General features: G+C 54.0%; 1 protein-coding gene across 4 annotated transcripts in view; it reads left to right on the top strand.

Moving 5' to 3' along the window:
• NIN (ninein) overlaps nucleotides 1–20,840 on the top strand; it is a 53,823-nt gene that overhangs the window by 2,054 nt on the left and 30,929 nt on the right. For all 4 annotated transcript variants that reach the window (XM_048949114.1, XM_048949110.1, XM_048949111.1 and 1 more), the window contains exons 2-8: nucleotides 1,965–2,168; nucleotides 5,821–5,902; nucleotides 11,738–11,907; nucleotides 16,744–16,783; nucleotides 17,783–17,973; nucleotides 18,716–18,862; nucleotides 19,675–19,842. In XM_048949114.1, coding sequence (XP_048805071.1) covers nucleotides 1,986–2,168; nucleotides 5,821–5,902; nucleotides 11,738–11,907; nucleotides 16,744–16,783; nucleotides 17,783–17,973; nucleotides 18,716–18,862; nucleotides 19,675–19,842 — 981 coding nt within the window. In that variant the 5' untranslated portion in view covers nucleotides 1,965–1,985. The remainder of the gene's footprint in view (nucleotides 1–1,964; nucleotides 2,169–5,820; nucleotides 5,903–11,737; nucleotides 11,908–16,743; nucleotides 16,784–17,782; nucleotides 17,974–18,715; nucleotides 18,863–19,674; nucleotides 19,843–20,840) is intronic.

Genomic DNA, 20,840 nt, shown 5'->3' with positions numbered 1-20,840 from the left:
AAGCTGCCCGCTCGACCCAAGTTTATCATTTTGGAGGACTTAACGAACCCAAACAAAGCGACCCCCATTGGAGCTGAGCCCCTCTCAAAGGGGGAAGGAGGGGGGGGCCGGCCCAGCTGCTGCCCCCTCCCCAATCCCACCACTCCCAGCACCTCAGCTGCTGCCCCATCTGGAGCTGAGACGAGAGGCTGCTCTCAGCCGGGCTTTGTGCTCTGGTTTCCCCTCCGTGCCCCCGACCAGCAGCTGGGGCTCAGCTGACCCCATTATCCCCACAGCACTGGGATGGCTGTGCTGCTGCCTCCCAGCCTGGTGGTAGGAGGAAGGCGTGGGGCTGGGTTGGATCCTTCTCCCCGAAGCAATGCTGAATAATTCAGGCATCTTGGGTCACCTTGCACGGCAGCTGCCTAAGATGGAGGTTGTATGGGATGCGTGTGGGGCTGCGGCGCTGGCTGCCTGCAGGTAGGAAGGAGGGGGATGTCCTGTGCCTTATTCCTTCCTTTGTTCACTTGTAGGCTGGGAAACCTTAAATCCCCCCCTTGGCTGTGTGGGGATGTCTGTGTCTGTCTGTGTTCACAGCCTGGCGTGCTCTGGCCGTCCCTCCTTGCTGTGCTGCTCTGTGGCATTGTGGGTTCATTCCTTGCTGGATTTATGGGCTTCCATCCCTCCTCCCCCAGCATCTCTTGGCTCATTGGGGTCGGTTTAGCAGAGGGGGGCTCAGCAACCCCAATACTTGTTTGTGCACTGGGAGGTGGCACTTAGTTCTGTGCTCTGCCCAGCTGGTGGAAGTGGCTTTGGGGGTGTGGATGTGGAGTCAGGGATGGTTTGGGGGGGGGCAGGTGGTAGCTGAGCCCAAAGGTTCGAGGCTCAGAAGTGCCTGGGAAGATCCTGGGGCTGGAGGCACTGAGGGTGTGCTGTGAGCGTTGGGGCTGCCATGCAGGCTGTGGTGCTGGTGCCTGATGTGTGCAGAGCCCCGGGTGCAGGTGGGAAACGGAATTGCTGTGGGTGAGAAGCAAGGAACCAGTTTGCTGCCTTCCCTCTGCTGGCAGGCATTTGGGGTTTCAGGTGCTGACTCCTCCTCCGCACCCCAGGTTGGATGCAGATGCGCTGTTGCTGCGCATTGGGGACCAGGCTGCTGTGTCTGTCCTGTGGGTTTCCTGATTCCCAGTTTCCTGGGATCCCTGGAGGCCGCTGTGTGGGAAGGAATGGTGTTGGGGGGTGGAATTGGGTTGCATCTCAGGTACAGCCCTATAACCTGTGCCTGGGTTGCTGGCATGACCCTGCGGTTGTGTTACGGCATCGGTTCTGCTGCTGACCTCCTGAGCCAGGAGGGAAACCCTGCAGCCAGAATCAAAGGATGCCAGTCAAGTCCTCAGCTTGGACAGGAAATCTCACTCTCTGCTCCCCCTTCCAAAGTAAATCCCTGGGGTTGGGATGCTCCATGTTCCAGATTCCAGCACTGCTACCTCACAGTGTCCTGTGCTCGGTGCCAATTGCTCCAGGCAGGATTTGACCTCAGGTCCCTGCAGCCCAGTGCTGTGACATGGTCAGGGCAGTGATCCAGCGTGGATGTGTCCCCTGAGCACATGCCAACAACAGGAGAAGTGCTGCTTTGGGGTGCATGCTCTGCTCCCACGTGCCATGAGATCCATGTGCAGAGGGAAGCTCACGACTGGATGATGGCAGCCCTGTGGATTTTGGGGTGTAGCCCTCAGTATAGTGGCCATACGTACCTGCAAATCACCCAGCAAGGTGCAAGATCCCCCAGATCCTCACTATGTTTTCCCACTGAGCCTTTGCAGTGCGTTGCTCCTGGCTTCACCCAGGAGGCTACTGGGGTGGCTTAATGCAAGCAAACATGGATGCAAATGGTATGCACCATGGAGCAAAGCTGCCTCCATATCAGCCCTTGGGGTTTTCTTTGTGCTGTGCCATGGGAATCCTTACCTCTGTGTTTCTCCCCCCAGGTGAGCCTGGCAGGCTATGGGATGGATGAAGCTGAGCAGGACCAGTATGAAGCCCGCCTCAAGGAGCTCTTTGACAGCTTTGACAGCACGGGCACGGGGTCGCTGGGGCAGGAGGAGCTCACTGACTTGTGCCATGTACTGCACCTGGAGGAGGTGGCCCCGGCATTGCAGCAGACCCTGCTCCAGGGCAACCTCCTAGGCAGGGTAAGGCTGGGGTTGTATTACTGTGTGGACGTGGTCCTTGCTGTGTGCATGATAAGGATGTGTTTCATGGAGTTGTGGAATGGTTGGGTTGCAAGGGACCTCAAAGACCCCCATCCTTGTCATGGGCTGGGTGGCCCCCCTGCAGCTCAGGCTGCCCATAGCCCCATCCGTGGCCTCAGACATCTCCAGGGCAGCCAGAGTTTCTTGCTTTGGTCACTGGGCTGTGTGCAGCCCAGCTCCAGCCATGTGTTTGCACTGCTGCTCCACTGTGTGAGGATAGGGTGAGCATGAGACAGCCTCCAGAAGGTGAGCTATAATGGGAGAGGAGAAAACTGCCAACTGTAACGTTTGTCCCCAGATGGAGCCAACTGCACGGAGTTTCTCCCCACCAAAATTCTCCGATGCCATCACTTCATGCTCAGCATTGCTTGTGCTGTCTCCAGCCTCAATCACTTCCTTGAGTCCTTGGAAGGTTATGGGGACCTAAAGCCAGGGCTTGAGCTTCTGATTTCAAAGAACCACAGAATGGTTGGGTTGGAAGAGACCTTGAAACCCATTCAGTTCCAGCCCACTGCCATGGGTGACTTAAGCTGCTGTGGACAACAGCTGTGGTGGGAGTACATGCCACCACATTGAGAATGCCATCAGACTCCATGGTGGCCACCTGAGCCACCTCCATCCGCATTTCCTGGTGTCCCCATGCAGCTGCTGGTAGGAAATGGCTCCTTCCTCCTTTGGGGTCGCAGCATCCTGCTGGCTCACACATCCCCCAGCTGCTCTGTGCTTTGCAAATTGACATTATGCCGTGGCTGTGTCCTCGTAGATGGAAGCATCAGGGTGTCGAGCCCCTGCTGAGAGCACTCCAAGTATGGGGCATGCTCACCCCATCCCTCCTACCGGCTTCCCACAAGCTTGGGTCGTTTCTATTTCATGTTCTGCTGGGGAGATCTGCACCTGCCCGTGGGCCACGCTGCTTTGTTCCTGGGCTTTATTTCTTGGGGAGGCTCTGGGGAACGTTTTGTCTGCGGAGCGGCGGGGAGTTGGCGTGGCCACGTGCTGCCTTTTGTGCTGGGGCTGAATGCTTGGGGCCGGGGGGAGCATCCCCACATCCCAGCACCAAAGAGGTGCACGTGCTGCTGCTGGCTTTGTGCAGGCTGCTGGGGATTATTGCTGCAGTCCGGTGGGGCTGTGCAAATCCTTACAGCACTGCTGGGCCGTCCCTGGTTCTTCTTCTCACGCCATTCTGCGATGCTTGCAGCAATTCCTGGCATTCCTGGGCACTCTGCCTGCTTGCCCCTCGTGTCAGTGAGCAGCTAACATGGAGCAGCACTGCAGGGATAGCAGGGATGTGAGCTGTGGGATCACTCATGTTGGATGAGGCCCCCGTGTTTCCCCATCTCTCCCATCTCCATGAGGGCCACATCTCCACGTTTCTGGAGCTGTGGGGTTGGGGAATGTTGGGCACCTCCCTGGAGCGCTCCTTGGTGGCCGTCCCTTCTCAGCCCAACACGGCCCTTCCCAAGTCCTGATGCAGACAGTGGGATGTGGTGCTGACCCCAGCCCCATCCCAGCAGGGCACACACATGCTGCCATTGTCACCCAGCACAGCACAGACGGCCAGTCCTGCAGCTCCAGGTCCCAAAATACCCCACGTTCAGCCAAGCGTGTCAAAAAGAGCATTAAACTTTAAACGCCCTCCTGGTGTTTTGCTGCTGCAGACGTTCTGCCTTTGGCTTGTACAGGCTTTGGCAGGGCTGGCTTGTGGCTGAGGCTGCTTTGGGAGGGCTGTGTCCACTGCTGATGTCACTGGTGCTTGCTGCATGTCATTGGAGGAGAGTGGTGCTGGGAGCAGTGGCAAAGCCTCACTTTCTGTAGCATGAGCTATTTTGGAGCTTGTGGCTTTGCTGTCCCATGGGTTTCCCTGCCTGGCTTGTGCTTGAGCACAGCACTAATTCTAGCAGCTGCAATTTTCTAGGCATGTTCTTTGTACATCCCTCCAGCGCTCAAGGTCGGGTGCATGGCGCAAGCAGACGCTGCTTTTCCTGGCTTGCTGGCTGCTGGGATTTGCTTGATGTTCTCCAGCAGGTCAAACAGGAAGGGAAATACCCCCCAGCTCTCATGGTGCATCCATCCTGAAGCCGGGTGCTGCTGCCCCAAAGGCACTTGGGCTCTCTGCAGGGCTGTTGGTGCATCCATGTGCCACCTCCCTCTGCCCCTTGGCTTTGCGGGAGCACTGTGCTCAAGAAATACGTACATGTAGTGCTTAGGAACGTGGCTAGTGGGCAATGTTGGTGGTAGATGGGTGGTTGGACTAGATGATCTTAAGGTCTTTTCCAATCTTAATGATTCTGTGATTAAGGGCCACCTGTGAGTGTGCCTCTTGTGTCTGTGCTGCCCATTTGCATTTGAAATCCAGGAGCACTGAAGGATTCCCAACCCCAGCCTTGCAGCCTAATCTTCCAGGAGCGTCTTTGGCTGTGGTCACGGTCAAATTGCAGCCATCTGCCCACGTGCAGCTGCAGCCCTGCCCTCCTTCCCCTCCCCTCCTTCTCCCCCCTGCTCCTGGTTCAGCTCCACAGCTCATCCCATTTGCACAAGTGACACCCAGTGACTCCTATTAATTTTTCCCTGCTGCCTCCAGGACCCAGCCAGAACCTGTGCCTGACCAAGGGGTGGCTCTGCCTGCTGTCCCCAAGCAGATCTTGGGGGGAAGGAGGACATTTTATTCCAACTCTCATCTTTTATTCATGCTCCATGTTCACAACATGCTTCATGTTGTGAAACGAATGGCAGCAGTTGGTATTCAGAGAAGGCCTCCTTGATGAGGTTCTGAATGACTCCAGGTGTTCAGGAAGGCAGCAGTGATGGGCATGGGGCTGCGTGGTGGGGTCACTGTCCATGGAGGTGTCCAAGAGTGGTGGAGGTGTGGTGCTGAGGGATGTGGGCACGGTGGGGTGGGCTGGGGATCTCAGAGGTCTTTTCCAATGATTCTGTGATTCACACTTGAGCTTTGCTGCTCATCCATTCCCTGACAGCATTAAAATCTGCTCTGGCTGCAGCTCCGGCAGCACCGCATCTACAGCACCTGACTGCCAGCAATAGCATCCTCTGTTTCTCTAGGCATAAAGTCCCTTGTTGAAGGCTAAAAATTCTCCAAGGATTTCTCCAGCCCCAACAGGCAGCCAGCTCTGCCTCACTGCTGAGCCCAGCTGTCCCCAGCCTTCCATCTCACCCTGACAGCATCACCTGGTGCCAGTGCATGGCTGGGATTGCTCAGATTCCCCTGCGTGACTGCAAAGGACACTGCAGCTCCTCTGCAACCCAACCACAGAATGGGTTGAGTTGGGAGGGACCTTTAAAGGCCATCTGATCCAACCTCCCTGCGATGATCCTTGTGGGTTTCTTCCAACTTGGGATGCTCCCCATGGTCCTCTGGTTGCTATGGACAAACTAAGATGACTGTAGTGGTCTCTTCCACCCTCAAGGATTCTATGATTATTTCAGCTGTCTGCTTAATGGGAAAAGGTTACAAATGCATTCAAGTTGTGGCTTTGGGTTGTCCTGTGCTAACACTGAATGTTTGCAGTGCTGATGGGTTGTCAGACCGATACTCAATTATCTGCACCCGTTCATCTCATTTTTCTATCCACAGGTCCACTTTGATCAGTTCAAGGAAGCACTTATCCTCATCTTGTCCAGAACACTGTCAAATGAAGAGCACTTCCAAGAGCCAGGTAAGTGCTCCAATTACCTAAAATAGCTCTTGGGTAGTTCTCACAGAAGCACTCGGAACAACAACTGTTTCAGTGCTGAAATGATAGGATTAGAATGGGTTGGTTTGGAAGGAACCTTCAAGCCTCCTTGGGCAACCTGTGCCAGTGCCTCACCACCCTCTGGCTGAAAAACTTCCTCCTCATATCCAACCCAAACCTCCCCTGTCTCACTTTAAAACCATTCCCCTTGTCCCATCACCATCCACCCTCACACACAGCCGTTCCCCTGCTGTTTATCTGCTCCCTTCAAGCACTGGAAGGCCACCATGAGGTCTTCCTGGAGCTTTCTCTTCTCCAAGCCCTCTGAATGAGCCAGGTTGGGGCTGGCTGGAGGAAGCACAGGGTGCTGACCACCATCCTTTATTCTTCTTTGCTTTGTTTTCCTCACACCTTTCAAATATGGGTATTTTAGACCCTGGCAGGAGATGAGGTGACAGCTCTGGTGTGCTGGGAAGCAGGGCTGAGCTCCAGCCCAAGCTGAGGGCTGAGGCTTGCTGCTGCACCCCTCTGTGTCAATCCTAAATCCATAGCACTGCCTGTGGGGTGTGAAAGCCCTGGAGGAGAAAACAGCTTGGGCTGGGGGTGAGGGGGCTCCAGGTCTGCTCTCGTGTCACCTCTGCACATCTAACATCCATAGCACAGCCAGTCAGCAAGGCGACAGCTCCCCTCCTGCAGAAGCTATAAAAAAAAATATAATAATAATAATAATGTAGGACTTGAGAGATGCAGTAGATAGGTTTTATTTTCTTTTTTTTTTTTTCCCCTCTCATTTCTGAAGCTCTCCATGCTTCAAGGGTGATGGGTGCTGACAGCTCTCACACCAGGCATCCCTTAGTGAGGCTGGAGGGAGATTTATTGGGGCCTTGGGGGGGGTTGGGTTGGCTGCAATCCCTCCCAGCTCAATGGAGAGGAACTGGGAGGCAGCCCTGCTGACCAGAACGAGCCCAGTGTCACACATCTACTGGGCAGTGAGGAGCTGAGGAGCACTGGCTTTGTTTAAATGGAGACATATTAAAAGAAAGTCTTCCAGAAATGGCTAAATTTGGGGTTGTTAATGCAAAAATGACAAAGGCAGCCCCCAAGAGGAGCCCACCTTGGGGACATGTGTCAGCATGGTGGTAATCAAAGGGCTTGTGCTGCAGGTAAGGAGCACAGCACGGGTGGGCCCTGCAGGCATTTGTTTTTAATGCGATGTGACAGGTTGGTTAACGCTGAAGTCTTTGCTTCTTTTAATTTAGATCAAACCTGAGATTGGGAGAACAAGCTGCTCTGTGCTGTCGGTGTCAAACTGTCAGTGAGCACAGAATGCCGGTGCTGCAGCCAGCCCCAGGCTGGGGAAAGACTGAGTTAGAGCTCTGCAGCGTGTGATTGAAATGAAAATGTAATTGGGGAAGGCTGAGCTTTAAGGCTTGCTTGCCATGCTGTGAGGAAGTGGCAGCATTGGTGCTGGGGGGCCATGGTGCTGCCCACAGGCTGGGAAAAGGGAACCAGGATGGCTGTGTGATGCTAAAGCAGCTCCTGCAGAAGAGATCGGTAGGGTTTCCCTATTTTTGGAGAGGAAGAACAGGAGGGAGAGATGCTGGTCTGATTTAGTAGTATTTTTCCTTGGCAAAGCTCAGTTCCCTCTCTGAAGGGCACACTGGCAAAAGGATGAGATATGAGGGCTGCAGGCTCTGCTGCACCAAGAGCAGAGCTCCCTGCCAGCTGCTGTTCCAGGCTGGATGTGGCTCTGGGCAGCCTGGTCTGGCAACAGTGCGCTATATAGCAGGGAGTTGAAACTAGATGAATATTGTGGTCCTTAGCAACCCAGGCCATTCTGTGATTCTGTCCCCTTTGGGGAGGCTGGAGATGGGGACCCAGCTGCTTGGAAGTGACGTGGCTTGGGGGCAGTGGGTGTGGGAAAAGCAGAATGCTTTCAGAATGGGTCTTCAGTGAGTGACAAGCATGAATGAACCGTGGGGAGATGGGTGCAGGGATGGGCTCTGAGGGGGGATGCTGCTGCTGTAGGACCAGCGATGCTCTGTGCATGGGCCTGCTGTGCACAGGTTGTCCAGGGATAATAGAAGGGATTGAAAGGGGGGGAAGAAAATAGAAAGGAAAAAAAAGAAAAAAATCAATTGTTATTTAAAAAGAAGTCAGATCTGTGCATTAGCAGCCTGGGTAGGAGGGATTACCTGGGTGGGGCATGGGATTATGGAAGCACGCAGGACAAATTAGAGAGCATGGTGATGTCAGCCAGGTTACGAGGGATGCTTGCTTGTTCTTCCCATGGGGACAACAGCATTGCCCTCCCAGCAGGGAGCTGGGCTGGATGACTTGCAGGAATCATGCATGGTAGAGAAGGGTTGCTTGTAGGTTTGCAGAGGTCTGCAAGCTGACTCACATGGGGCATAAAGGCATTGGGATGGAGGTGATTTGGGTACAGGCACTTGAATTTTCTGGCTGTGTGTCCCTGCTGCTCTCTGCCTTGGTTGCAGAGCCCAAAGCTTGAAGCAGGGACAAGGAGTTGTTCAGACAATACCTGGTATCCTCAGGGATTAGGATTTAGCCAATCCCGTCTGTAATACGATTTGCTGTCTGCTGTGGCCAGGAGGATTCCTGCCTTCCAAATCTTCAGCAGCAAAGAAATTAATTTTGCCTCTGTTTGCCTCCAGATTTCAGGGCGACTGCCTTCCTCCTCCTCCTCAAATGTAACCCAACTCTTTTGTGCACAGCTTTGTGATGCTGCATCCAGGAGAGCTCCCTGTGCTGTGTGAGGAGGGCAGGATGAATCCCCAGCTCTGGGGGCAGAGCGGGCTGGGAAATGATTTATCTCATGCAGAAAGGCAGAGAATCAAGTGGAAATCTCCAACCGTGGCGACGTGTAACCCCAGGGAGGGGAGGTTGGTGGGAGGGGAGCTGCAGAATGGATGCCTTCTGTCTGCAGTGCTGAAATGGGGGCGTTCTTGGGAGCTGCAGCTGGCCTGATTTCTTTAGGAGGGTTTTGGGTGGCCGTGTCACAGGGCAGGGAGCTCAGGTGCTGGCTTGTGAGCTCTCGCAGCCTTCAGGGCACTCAGGGAGGCCAGGTAAGAAAACCCCTAGTGTTTAATTAGACAGGCTCTGATGTCTGTGTTTTACAGAGCCTATGGCTTGCTGAGGGCTATAGGAAGCAGGGAGTATTTGTCCTTTCTTTTTTTTCTACTTCTTGTTTCCTTTCCACATCTCCCAGTGGCTTGTTGGTGTGTGGCTGATAAGGGCTGTGCTGAGCATCCCTCTCCCATCTGCCCTGTGGGGCACAGGAGCAGCCCTCCATGGTTGTGAGTTTAGGGTTAATAGCACAGGTCTGTCCTGTGTGCATCTGAAGCAGTGATTTTTGGCATCCCCCTTCTGTTTCCCTATGTACCTTTGGAGCAGGTGTGGATCCAGAAGCCCTTAACCATCCTTCCTCACCAGTTTTGGCTGGGAACGGGGAGCTGAGCGCAGCTCTTTGTGCTTGGGAAGCATGGGTTGCTTCTGTAAACCAGCATTAAGAGAAGAGCAGTGGGTCTACAAACAGAATTTGGTGATGGTTTAGTGAGGGATGCGGCTTGGTGGGCACAGGTGATGGGTTGGTGGTTGGCCTTAGTGGTCCTCCCCAGTGTTATTGATTCTATGAGTGGGTATGGTGAGGGTGGGATAGAGGTTGGACTTGTTGGTCTCAGCACTCTTTGCCAACCTGACCCATTCTTGGTTCTGTGATTCAGGGATGGGCTGCCTGTGTTTGATGGGCTCAGGTGTTGGAGTGCTGCAGGGTGTAGGCCAACTTCCTGCTCCCATCTCAGGCTGTGGAGGTCGCCCATCCCTCCTGGAGACATTCCCAGGCCTTAGAACTCCTCAAAGGAGAAGGAAAAATGAGCACACGGTGCTCAGATGAAAGGGACCTCAGATGAAAGGGACCGTAGGCAAAGTGGGGAGAGGTAAATCAGCTGTTGGCTTCCAAATGCTTAAAAAACAAAGAAACAACAAAAAGAATCATCTCCATTCTGCTGTTGAAAGGCTTGCAAAGCGACCCGGCATAAAGGCACCTGGGTTTCCATGCATGTCTGGGTTTGGTACTCACTGCAGCCATGGTTAAACGCAGCCAAGACGTGGCTTGACGTGGCCAAGATGTGATTTGTCTCAGCATCAGGAAACGCAGAAGAAAAATCTAGCGATAGCTTCATTATCACCTAATTGCTCCTTTTCCCCTCCGTCTTCCCATAGACAGACCGCACTGAGCTGCGCCTCCATCTCAGCAAAGGAAATGTATTTATCACAAACAAAACAAAGCCCCCAAAGCCTTTTTTTTGTTTTGTTTTGCATGGAAGAAACCAACGGGTGCACGGGCAGCCACGGCTATTTAGCATTTCAGAGCGAGCTGCTCGGTGGAGATTGTTCACCGTCGGGCAGGCTTTAATAGGAGCGATAAGGTTTGCTTTTGTTCTCGGGCTCTCCCTTCATCAGCCTGCCTCGTTGCGGTTTTTCTATCGGCACACTTCATCAGGCAACTTTCATGTGCGAGTCCCAGCTGCAGCAAATCTCGTTAGGATGGCCTTGTTCAAACACGGGCGCCGGGTTTGTTCCCTAGAGCTGCAATATGGATGGATGGAGCGCGAGGCGGGAGGAATCAAAGGCCTCCAAGCCCTGTGTATTTTATAATTCATTGCATAGCTAAGTCGTGGAATATTTTTTCCTCTAACAAGCTTGAAGCCTTCTCCCCGTATCTGAAAGAATATTATCCAAGGAGGCAGTTAGGCAGGGGGGTTTGGAGACCCGCTGGCTGCATCCCAGTGATGGAACAGCTTCCCTGCTCCTTGTTAGTACAGCACTCTTGCATTTGTTTTGTAGCAGAGCTCTGTGCAAATAAAATTTTCAGCAGCCGCCGTGTGCTGCAAGTAGCAGGAAACAAAGCTGAGAGAAATCCTGCGGGGGTTTTGACGGTGAGGTTAGCAAACGAAGTGTGGTGGAGAGCCTTTTCCCCTAATTGAATCCCTGGTTAATTTGGTCCTCTGGTTAATTCGCCCCCTGCTCCAGCCGTCCAATGACTCGCACTGAAAATAGCCCAAAAATGTGCTTGTTTGTTTATTTTTGTTTTGTTTTGATCCCTGACCGCAAGCGCTGGAGGATAATTCAGTCCCTGGAGGCAGGAGGTTGCTGGGGGAAGCTGAGATGGGGAATGTGAGCGGGGCCATGAAGCCCCCTGTAATTAGATGGCAGCTCCAGAGGGTTATTTGGATGCTGCAGCTGGCAGTGTGCATGGGTCGGGACCTGCCCTGCATCAGCTGCTTCTTTTGGGCCCCTCGGGGCATGTTTGCCTCCATATTTGCTCAGGTTTTTTTCCACTCCTTTGGCTGTTTTCACACTTTTAATCCAGTAGTGATTGAAAGGAAAGCAGTGGAGGTCATTCATGTGTCCAGGCATTGTGGGTCTCTGTTGCTGCCCGAGTGGGTTGCTATCCCTTGTTAAACTTGCCCATTGCTGCTAATGAAGATTAGTGCAAGGAGGAAAGGCCTAATTAACGTCGTGATCTGAGGCAGAGGTGGCACTGGGGATGGGTTACCCCAGCACCTTAACTGGGCAGGGAGTGCTGGGGTCCAGAACAGCCTGTGAGCTGTGGAGATGTGGCACTGGGGGATGTGGTGGGATGGAGTGGGCATGGGGATCTTCCCTATCAGAATGATTCTGCGAGCAGAAGGGTGAGAAAGGCAGAGAGCCTGCTGATCTCTGCAACAGTGGCTGTTCCATCAGTAGGAGCAACTCTAACCTGTCACCAACTCCCTTTGCTCTCCACCTTTGCAGATTGCTCCCCAGAAGCGCAGCCCAAATACATCAAAGGCAACAAGCGCTACGGCCGCCGGTCGCTGCCGGAGTTCCAGCAGTCTGTGGAGGACTTTGCTGAGGTGACTGTCCTCGAGCCGCTGGGAGAGGAAGTGCAGCCTCCACACATCACAACCAGCGGCCGTGAGGAGGTGAGCAGGGTGGCTGTGGGCACGGTGATGTGTGCTACCCACGTCCTGGCCAGCAATTCAGTGCGGGCTGTGAGCCACGCTGTGTGGCTGGGGGTATGCCAGCAGAAGGAGCATCCCCATCCATCAGCTCACCTGTGGAAAGCCAGCTGTGGCCATGAACCACAGCATGGCTGGGTGGGAAGTGGGAAGGGACCCAGCTCAGGCTGCCCGGGACCCATCCGTGGCCTTGGGCACCTCTAGGGATGGGGCAGCCACTGCTGCCCTCACTGCTGTCTGGGTGAAGGATTTCCCCTTGTATCTAACCCACATCTCCCCTCCCAGCTTGGCAGCAGGCTGCCCCAGCAGCATTTCCTTGGAGCTGGGTCCCTTCCAGCCTGCTGCAGGCCTGCCAGCCATTGTCAATTCAGCGCTCGGTGCGTGGTAGGAGTTTTCCAGTAGGAGGGAGAAATGCAGCTGCTTTCCCCTCCCCTTCCTGGCGTCACTCTGCTCTTTCTGGGCTCTGCAGCTGCCCCGCACACAAGCATGCTCCTCCCTGCAAGAGAAAGGGAGAACGTTCCATAGAATTATTGAGGCTGGAAATGACCTCCAAGATCCCCACTCCACCATGTCTACTGATCAGTGCCCCATCTCTGTGTTTCTTGGACACCACCAGGGACGGTGACCCCACCACAGCTGGGTAGCTGTGCCAGAGCCTGCCTGCTCTTTCGGAGAAGTTTTTTTTTCCTGATTGCTAATTCTGTGAAGCAGATCTTCACAAAGCTGTGGGGATGCTCTTCTATCTCCCAGTGCTGCCCTGACCTGGAAATCAGTGCGAATCCACCCACCTCCTCCAGGGAAGTGATGCCCTCGATAGAGGCCACTCTAATTTTATTCCTCTGTTTCAGCTGTTGAGTAGGTGTAGAGGGCTAGCCCATTAACAAGGTCAGCCAATTAACTAAATTGGTACCCAACTGCCAACAGGGAGCACAGACTCCTGGCGCTGCCTCCCATTGCGCTCCTTTGGATGGATGGAGTGATAATTCCCTCGCACCTTGAGCCAAAAAAGAGGATAAATGTGTGAAATCCCTACTTCTCATCTTTATCGGTGCTATTTTCTTGGCTCCAGAAGATGATTCTCCTGTTATACGCAGGCATTGGTTGTTTGCAGCCTGGGGCTGAAGTGCTGGCTGCTGTCAGTGCTTGAATAGTCCCCAACATTTTGGGGCCCATCCCATCCAGCAGTTCTTTCCTGCGGTGTGTATGAACTTGCTGCTGACTGCTCTGTGAGTTTGTCTCCAGCTTGGGGTGTTTTGCCAGCCTGAGAACTGGGGCAGTGTGGCTTAATTGGCGCTTGCTCTCAAGCGGTGCCAATTAGAAGGGCTCAGGCTCTGTCTGAGCAGCTTCCTTCCCTCTCAGCCTCTCATTTCATGTTGACAGAGCTGAGGAGGGCCAGTCTGTGGAGATCAGCAGCTGCCCGGGGCTTCTCTGCCACATCCATCCCTGGTGACTTTCTGGGAACCACTGGAGCAATCAGAGCTGAATTCAGCACTGTCACCAGGCTGTGTGCTAATGGGTAATGAGGAATGAGTGGCTCTGGCAGCGTTAGGATGCGGTGCTGTTGGAGGTGCAACCGTGAAAGCCCCTGGAAATGCAGCATGAACGCTTGCAGTGGTTGAAGCTGCTCATCTCCAGCCCCAGTTGTCATTTGAGATTGCTTCTCAGGAGAGCGGTGCTGCAGTGGCACAGCTGCCCAGGAGCGGTGGGGGCATCATCCTTGGGAGTGTTCCAGAGTGATGGAGATGTGGCACTGAGGGTTGTGGGCATGGTGGGGTGGTTGGGGTTGGGGATCTGAGAGGTCTTTTCCAACCTGAATGATTCTATGATCCTAAAGTCTTGGGGCGAGTGACAGATTCTGTTGGGCTTTCAGGCCGTAGTGGCATAGAGCTGGCCAAGCATGCCTGGAGAATGCTGGCCTTGTTTTAGTTTCCTTTTTGCCTGGTGTGATGGTGCAAGGTTGGGGTTCAGTGGCTGTGGGGTCTCAAGCATCGTATCCCCAGGTATGTGGTCAAATGTGCCTCATTCCCAGGCTGTGCTGATTTCCAGACCTCAGCACCAGGCATCTGTCATGTCCTTCCCAGCTGCTGGGCTCCGCTCTGGGAAAGGTCCCTCCTTCATTGCAGGAGGCAGAAGCTCATAGAAACCCAAGGGATGGGACTGGGATGTGGCAGCAGTGCCTGCCCCATCTGTTCCCCGGACATCTGTTTGTTCCCCTCTGCAGGGAGAGGGCTGTCTGGTGTGGCTTCGTTATGGGAGAGGAGATGAGGGCTGCCTTGTCCCAAACCACAGGGCTGTACCAGAGCCTTATCCTGTACAAATCAGGATCTGCAAACGGCAGCTCAGCGTTGTGCTCACTCTCCCCAAAGCCACAGTTGTTGATGCTCTGCTTTGCAGCTGAGGGTAACCCGTAGGGTTGGGCTGTGGAGTTGTGCTGCCTTCTAGCACTCCTTGCAGAGCCTGCTGGGCTCTGAGCTCATCCCCAGGCAGACGCAGGAGGATGAAATAGGGGCTGTCAGGACAGGCACGGGGGATCACCTTGCGCTCAGTGTGTGTGCTCCTGATCATCATTTTAATTAGCCATATATTCTGGGGGAGAACAAAGGTCTGTCTCACAGAAGCAGATGGCAGGGTGGGAGAGGTTGCTAAGTTATTATGGGGAGAGGCCACCGCGAGCAAACGGCACAGGCTGCAGATGCTCGCCGGGCCCCGGGCTGCAGGATGGGAGCATTGAAAGCTGTGGCCATCTGCTCCTCGGGCAGCCGAGCACGCGCCGCTGGGATAATGCATTCCTGGGATCCCAGTCCTGCACGCAGCCGCTGATGTGTGTGACCCACATCCAGCTGCAGGGCTGGGAACAATGCTGTGTGGGACAGGGGGGCACGCCAGCCCCTTTTGTCCTCCCACTGTGCCCACCCTAAGCTTCCCCATCAAACAAAGGGCCCCCAGACGTGGCAGCAGCTCCCAGGGGTGATGGGGAATGCACTGATCTTTAATGGCATCGCTGCCCCTCTGAAGATGAGCACCAGGCTCTTCTTTTCTGGCTTCCCCGAAGCATGAAATCATTCAGACTGGGGAAAAGACCAAGGCCTCAGGTTGTACCAGGAGAGGTTTAGGTTGGATGTCAGGACAAACTTCTTTGCAGGAAGGGTTGTGAAGCACTGCAATGGGCTGCCCAGGGAGGTGGTTGAGTCACCATCCCTGGACGTGCTTAAAAACCGTTTGGATGTGGTGCTCAGGGCCATGATTTAGCAGAGGGTTGTGAGAGTTGGGGCAGGACGGTTAGGATGAAGTTGGACTCGATGATCTTTAAGGTCTTTCCCAGTTTTTTCCAATTTGAGCAATTCTAGGATTCCATGAAGACCTCCAAGAACCCCCCCAGTCCAGACCCAAATGCATCCCCACTGACTGCATCCATCATCTGTTGAGCAAAACAGGGATCTGCCCACCCCAATGCCTCAGTTGTGGCTGTAGCCAGGCAGCTCTGCTTGAGGCCAAAATCCACAGCTTTCCAGTGTGGTGTTATTTACGTCCCTGGCTTTGTCCCGAATACCCAGCTGAGCTCCAGCCCTGCTTGTGCCAACCCATCTCTGCCTGCAGCCTTACAGGGGCACAAAGGCTGATCTCCCCCTCTCTGGGATCCCCCAGCCTCCTGCCCTGGCCCCACAGCAAAGGGCCGCGTGGGGCTGCTGGCGGCAGCCGTTCCTTCATCCGGCAGCAGGGCTAAAAAAGTACAGTGACCTAATCCGGTTTCCACGGCAACGCTGTAGATTAATGGCTTTTAGCTGTAATCTGAATGAGGCGTGTTGAACTTCTGTAGGATGATTTAGAGCCTCTTTATGTCCTGAGTGACTTTGACTTTAAGTCTGTCGGTCCCATGCACGCGCAAGGACACGCTTGTAATGCAGGAGTAACATCTGCTGATGCTGTTGCTGGACTGGGAGATTAAATTGCTGAGCATTGCGTGCTAGCAAAGACCCTCAGCTGGTACAAGGGAGGCAGAGGAGGCAGGATGCTCAGGTTGGGCCAAGCTCATGCTGTTGGCCCTATGCTCTGCAGGCAGATGCGTCCCTGCTTGCAAGATGGGATGCACAAAGCAGTGAAATCCCCATCTTCCACACTGTGTGAGCTCTGGGAGCAGATGTCCCTGTGGTGCTCATGTGAGATTGTTGCGGCTTAATTACTTGCTGTGGTTGCCTGGGATGGTCGGGCTCTGCAGCTGGTGTGAGGTGATGTGAAACCACCCTGAGAGTGTGTGCCATAGGGCTGTCCATGGAGGGGGATGTTTGAGGCTCTAGGTGGGCTCTGCCTGTGCTCTGCCAAGCCAGCTGTCTGTGTGTGGGATCCATGTGGGCTGCAGGACTCAATGTGCAGCAGGAAATCAGGTGCTGCAAGGAATGGGTGATGCAAATTCAGATGATTCCTATGCACAGCGCAGTCTTTGCTGCATCCCCACTGTCTCATCCATCAATATTGCTAAGAAGGCAACGTGGAGAGTTCAAAAGCCAGCAAATCTCTCGTTCCCTCCCCATCGAGCTGCTGGGCCCTGCTGCTCTCTGCCAGCATACCTCTCCTGGGCTGTCTGCAGGGCTTTGGCAGCTCCTAACACGGCTGTGGTGTGTCCCCCAGCAGCACGGTGTGTGCCAGGAGCAGCAGCATCAAACAGCTGAGGGCTGCCTGCTGGGAGCAGGGAGATGAAAGCCTGGCAGCCTGCAGCTTGTTTGATGCTGATCATGGAGTCTTTCATACGTGTCGTGTCTTGCAGTCATAACAGCTCAAGGTCCCTTTTTGTCTTCTCCCCAGCGCTGGAAGACTCAGGACAGCGAGGAGTACGAGGCAGAAGGTAAGGGCAAACAGATGGATGTGGTTCTGCTTCAAAGCTGAAAGGAGAACCATCACAGGAGCCTGAGGGTGGTCTCAGCGCTGTGCTGCTGGGCTGTGCTGAGCTCCTGGCCCAATTTCGGGCACACACACGGGTCTTTCCTTGCTTGAAATGGGAGCGAGCCCCAAACTGGGAATGGTGATGAAAGTGCATCTCCTCGAGGGCGCTGCCTGATGTCTCAGCATCTCTGCGCACTCCTTCTCCTGCTCGTTCTTCCTCCTTGTCCCCACAGCAGCCCCTGGGACACGTCCTGTCCCTGTAGAGGAGCAGGGTGGTCGCTAGATGTCACCACGGGCCAGCCCTCGGTTCCCCGTTAGCACAGCTGGGTGATCCCAGGGTGTGCTTTGGGTTGGGATGCTCGGGGTGGACCCCATAACAGAGAGCTGGCGTGAGCTGCTCTGCTCTTCTTAGCAAAGCCCATGGCACGTGAGGATGTTCTTATGGCTAAGCCATGCAATTCCTCATTGCTCTGACACCTCCCCCATGCTAGCTGCTGGCTGACCCTCGCCCCATCCACCAGGACCAAAGTTTTGCCCCACTTTCTCAGCAGGCATGAGGAGGTGGCCTTGCAGCTGGGCATGCTTTGGCTGGTTTGTCTCCAGGGGCTCTATTCAAGGTCTTCTCTGTAAATCCTGTGGTCCTTTAGAGAGGAGGAACCACTTCTCCATCAGGGGTTTGGGCAGCAGGGCTGCCAGCCCACCTCCATCCTGGAGGTCCCAGCTTGCCCCGTGCTTGGACATGTGGATTCCTTGCTTGTGGTGGAAGTTAAATGCCATTAAATCTGCTTCTGGAAGAGTCTGACAGCCACACTGCTGCTGGTAGTGATACCTCAACGTGCCAAGTGTGCACTGGGGTCTACAAAGCTCCTCGTGGTGTGCAAGCACCATTAATGTCCTGTCAGCAGTCACTGCAATTAATGGATCATCCCCATACACTGGGGTGATTTTTCTCCCATTTCAGGGCAGCTGCGCTTCTGGAACCCAGACGACTTGAATGCCTCCCAAGGCACATCACTGCCCACACCAGAATGGGTGGAGGAGAAGCTGCAAGAGGTCTGTGAGCACCTTGGCATCTCCAGGGATGGCCACTTGAACCGCAAGAAGCTCATCTCCATCTGTGAGCAGTTCGGGCTCCAACACATCGACGGGGAGGTGAGTGGAGCTGGGGGTTGCTTAAGCAATAAGGTATACCCCAGATTCCAAGCATACCTCCTTAATCCGAGGAATTTTCTATCTAGGAAGTAAACATTGGTTCAAATATCCTTAAATATGTCTTTGCAAAGTCAAAAGCAACTGCAGGCTGTTTCTGTTCTCCAGGCAGAGTCTATTAAAGATTCGGTTTTATTAAAGAGAGGGGAAAAAAAAATGTTATTTCACATCTTAAAATGCCATGATTTGAAATGGTGTCCTTTCTAAAGCTTGGTTTTGAGCTGCTATTGCTTTGAGCAGCGCATAGCTCTGTGAGATGGCTGTCCCAGCAGTGGGCTGATGTACTCCTGTGGTCTGTTTGCTTTGCTCTTCCTTTTTTTGTAGAGATCTAGGGAATAGAATCACACAGAATGGCCCGGGTTGGAAGGGACCTCAAGGATCACGAAGCTCCAACCCCCCTGTGCCATGCAGGGCCACCAACCTCCCCATTTCACAGCAGCCCAGGCTGCCCAGGGCCCCATCCAACCTGGCCTTCAACACCTCCAGGGATGGACGGGGCATCACAGCCTCTCCGGGCAGCCGTTCCAGCACCTCACCACTCTCACAGCACACAACTTCCCCCTGACATCCAACCTCCATCTGCTCTCCCTCAACTTCAAACCATAGGAGCTGGTCTGCTGTGAGAAATGTTGTTGCAGTGCTTTCAGCAATAGCAGCCTTGATTTCTGTCCCATGCCTCTTGCAGGTGCTTGAAGAGGTGCTCCATAACCTGGAGCAGGATGGCACTATGAGTGTGGAAGATTTCTTCTACAGCTTGTTTAGGAATGCAAAGCCACTGACACCCTCAGCATCTACCCCGTACCGACAGCTGAAGAGACACCTCTCCATGCAGGTGAGGGATAGGGCAAGGAGCCTTGGTTCACTGTGCTGTGGGGAGATTGGAGTGCCCCAGGGCACTGTGGAGCTGGAGTGCTATGGGGAAAGCTGTGGGGACAGAATGGTGTAGGATTGGCCTTATGCTCGTGGTAGGAGAGATGGCTCCCTTGATCTTAGTGGTCTTTTCCAGCTGTAATGATTCTAATAATGGGGCTTGGGGATGCATCTTGCCAGATGTGATGTGTGGCAGCCTGGGGTTGGCTCCAGATTGCAGCTGTGCACATCCCACTTGACAGAATCACAGAATGGCCAGTGTTGGAAGGGACCCCAAGGATCACGAAGCTCCAACCACCCACCAATGCAGGGCCTCCAACCTCCACATTTCACAGCAGCCCAGGCTGCCCAGGGCCCCATCCAACCTGGCCTTCAACACCTCCAGGGATGGACGGGGCATCACAGCCTCTCTGGGCAGCTGTTCCAGCACCTCACCACTCTCACAGCACACAACTTCCCCCTGACATCCAACCTCCATCTGCCCTCCCTCAACGTAAAACCATTTCCCCTTGTCCTGCTGTTCTCTCCCCTTTCCAAGAGCTGCTCCCTCCCAGCTTGGGCTGCTCTCCAATTCGCTTTAAGCCCACTGCGCTGGGTTGTGCTGCGTTCCCATCAGGTCACTGCTGGGCGTTGGTGTGGCAGGGAGGAACAGCAGCATTAATCCTTAATCTCTAGATCCCCGCTAGCAACGTGACCCACGTCAGCCCTTCCCAGATGGGTGTGCAGGGGGCTGGGTCTGCCTGTACCCCCCACAGCTCTCCCCTTTTCCTCCAGTCCTTTGATGAGAGTGGCCGCCGCACTGCAGGCCCCGCCGCCATGCCCAGCACCGTTGGGTTCTGCCTCTTCTCCGGCCTGGATGATGGCATGGGTTATGGCTGTGTGGAGGGCATCTTGGACTGCTGGCACCAGGAAGGCATGGAGAACAGCCAGGACGTCCTGAAGGTAATGGCAGGCCTGCCTCAGCCCTGCTGGCTCTTCTCTGTGGGGTTTTGGGTTGTAGCTGGGTTTTTCCTTACTAAAAGTCAGTCTGGGCAGAACTGTTCTGGGATATCCCCAGTGACGTCCATTGTTGAAATGGTGTGTATCTGAGAGCCAAAAGTTAATGATGGGTGTAATAAGGCTTCCAGCTTAGCTCAGAGAGGTCAGCTGTGTTTGTAGAAAGCAATCTGCCTTTACATTGCTGAGTACGGCACCTGTGAACCTGTTAGTGCTCACATGGCCTGGATTAAGGCTTATGCAGGAACCAAGAGCAGCATTTGAAACCTGCTGAGTCCTTTATTACAAGCTAGTGCTTTATTACCCATTTGCTCTGTGTATTGTGAATCAGGTGCCTGAAGTCAATCCCTTCCCTGCCCACCCTGCTAGAAGCTGTGCATGGGATCAAACACTCACACGTGCTCGTTCCTAGAGCATCTCTGAGTTGCTGGCAATGGTAACAACAGTTTTCTCTTAGCATTTCCAGTCTGTGTGGATTTTGCACATCCAGGCTGCCGTAAACACTTTATCCAAAGCTCTGTCATTGCTCTCTAGCAAATAAAACCCAGCTGGAGTTTGCATGTGTGCAACTCAGCTCTCTAACAGTGCTATGTGAGCCAGACTTGTGTGGTAAGCCTTTAGCTTACCTCCTGCCTGTTGCTTTCTTCCTGGCTTGCTGTGTTTTGCAGTGTGTGTGCAGAGTATTCCATCTGTCCTGCTTTGTGCTGAGGGAAATCCCGAGCACTTATCACAGTAACTTTCTGATAGAGGTGGAGACCTCACAAGGAAAGACCTCTTCTGTACTGCCTCTGTTGCACACCCTCATTCTTTTACTGGGAACACTTTCAACCCCTTTTTTGCAGCCTTTGAATATTTTCAAAGGGCACTGCAATTAGGCCCACCAGAGAGTTGATACTTTAGTCAAGCAGGACCTTCATTTCCAGCTGGTCTTGCAGCATCATTGT

Source organism: Lagopus muta, chromosome 6 (genome assembly GCF_023343835.1).
Source record: "Lagopus muta isolate bLagMut1 chromosome 6, bLagMut1 primary, whole genome shotgun sequence".
Lineage (NCBI taxonomy): Eukaryota > Metazoa > Chordata > Aves > Galliformes > Phasianidae > Lagopus > Lagopus muta.
The sequence above is the reverse complement of the archived record's forward strand: the minus strand, read 5'-3'. Positions and strand labels throughout refer to the sequence as shown.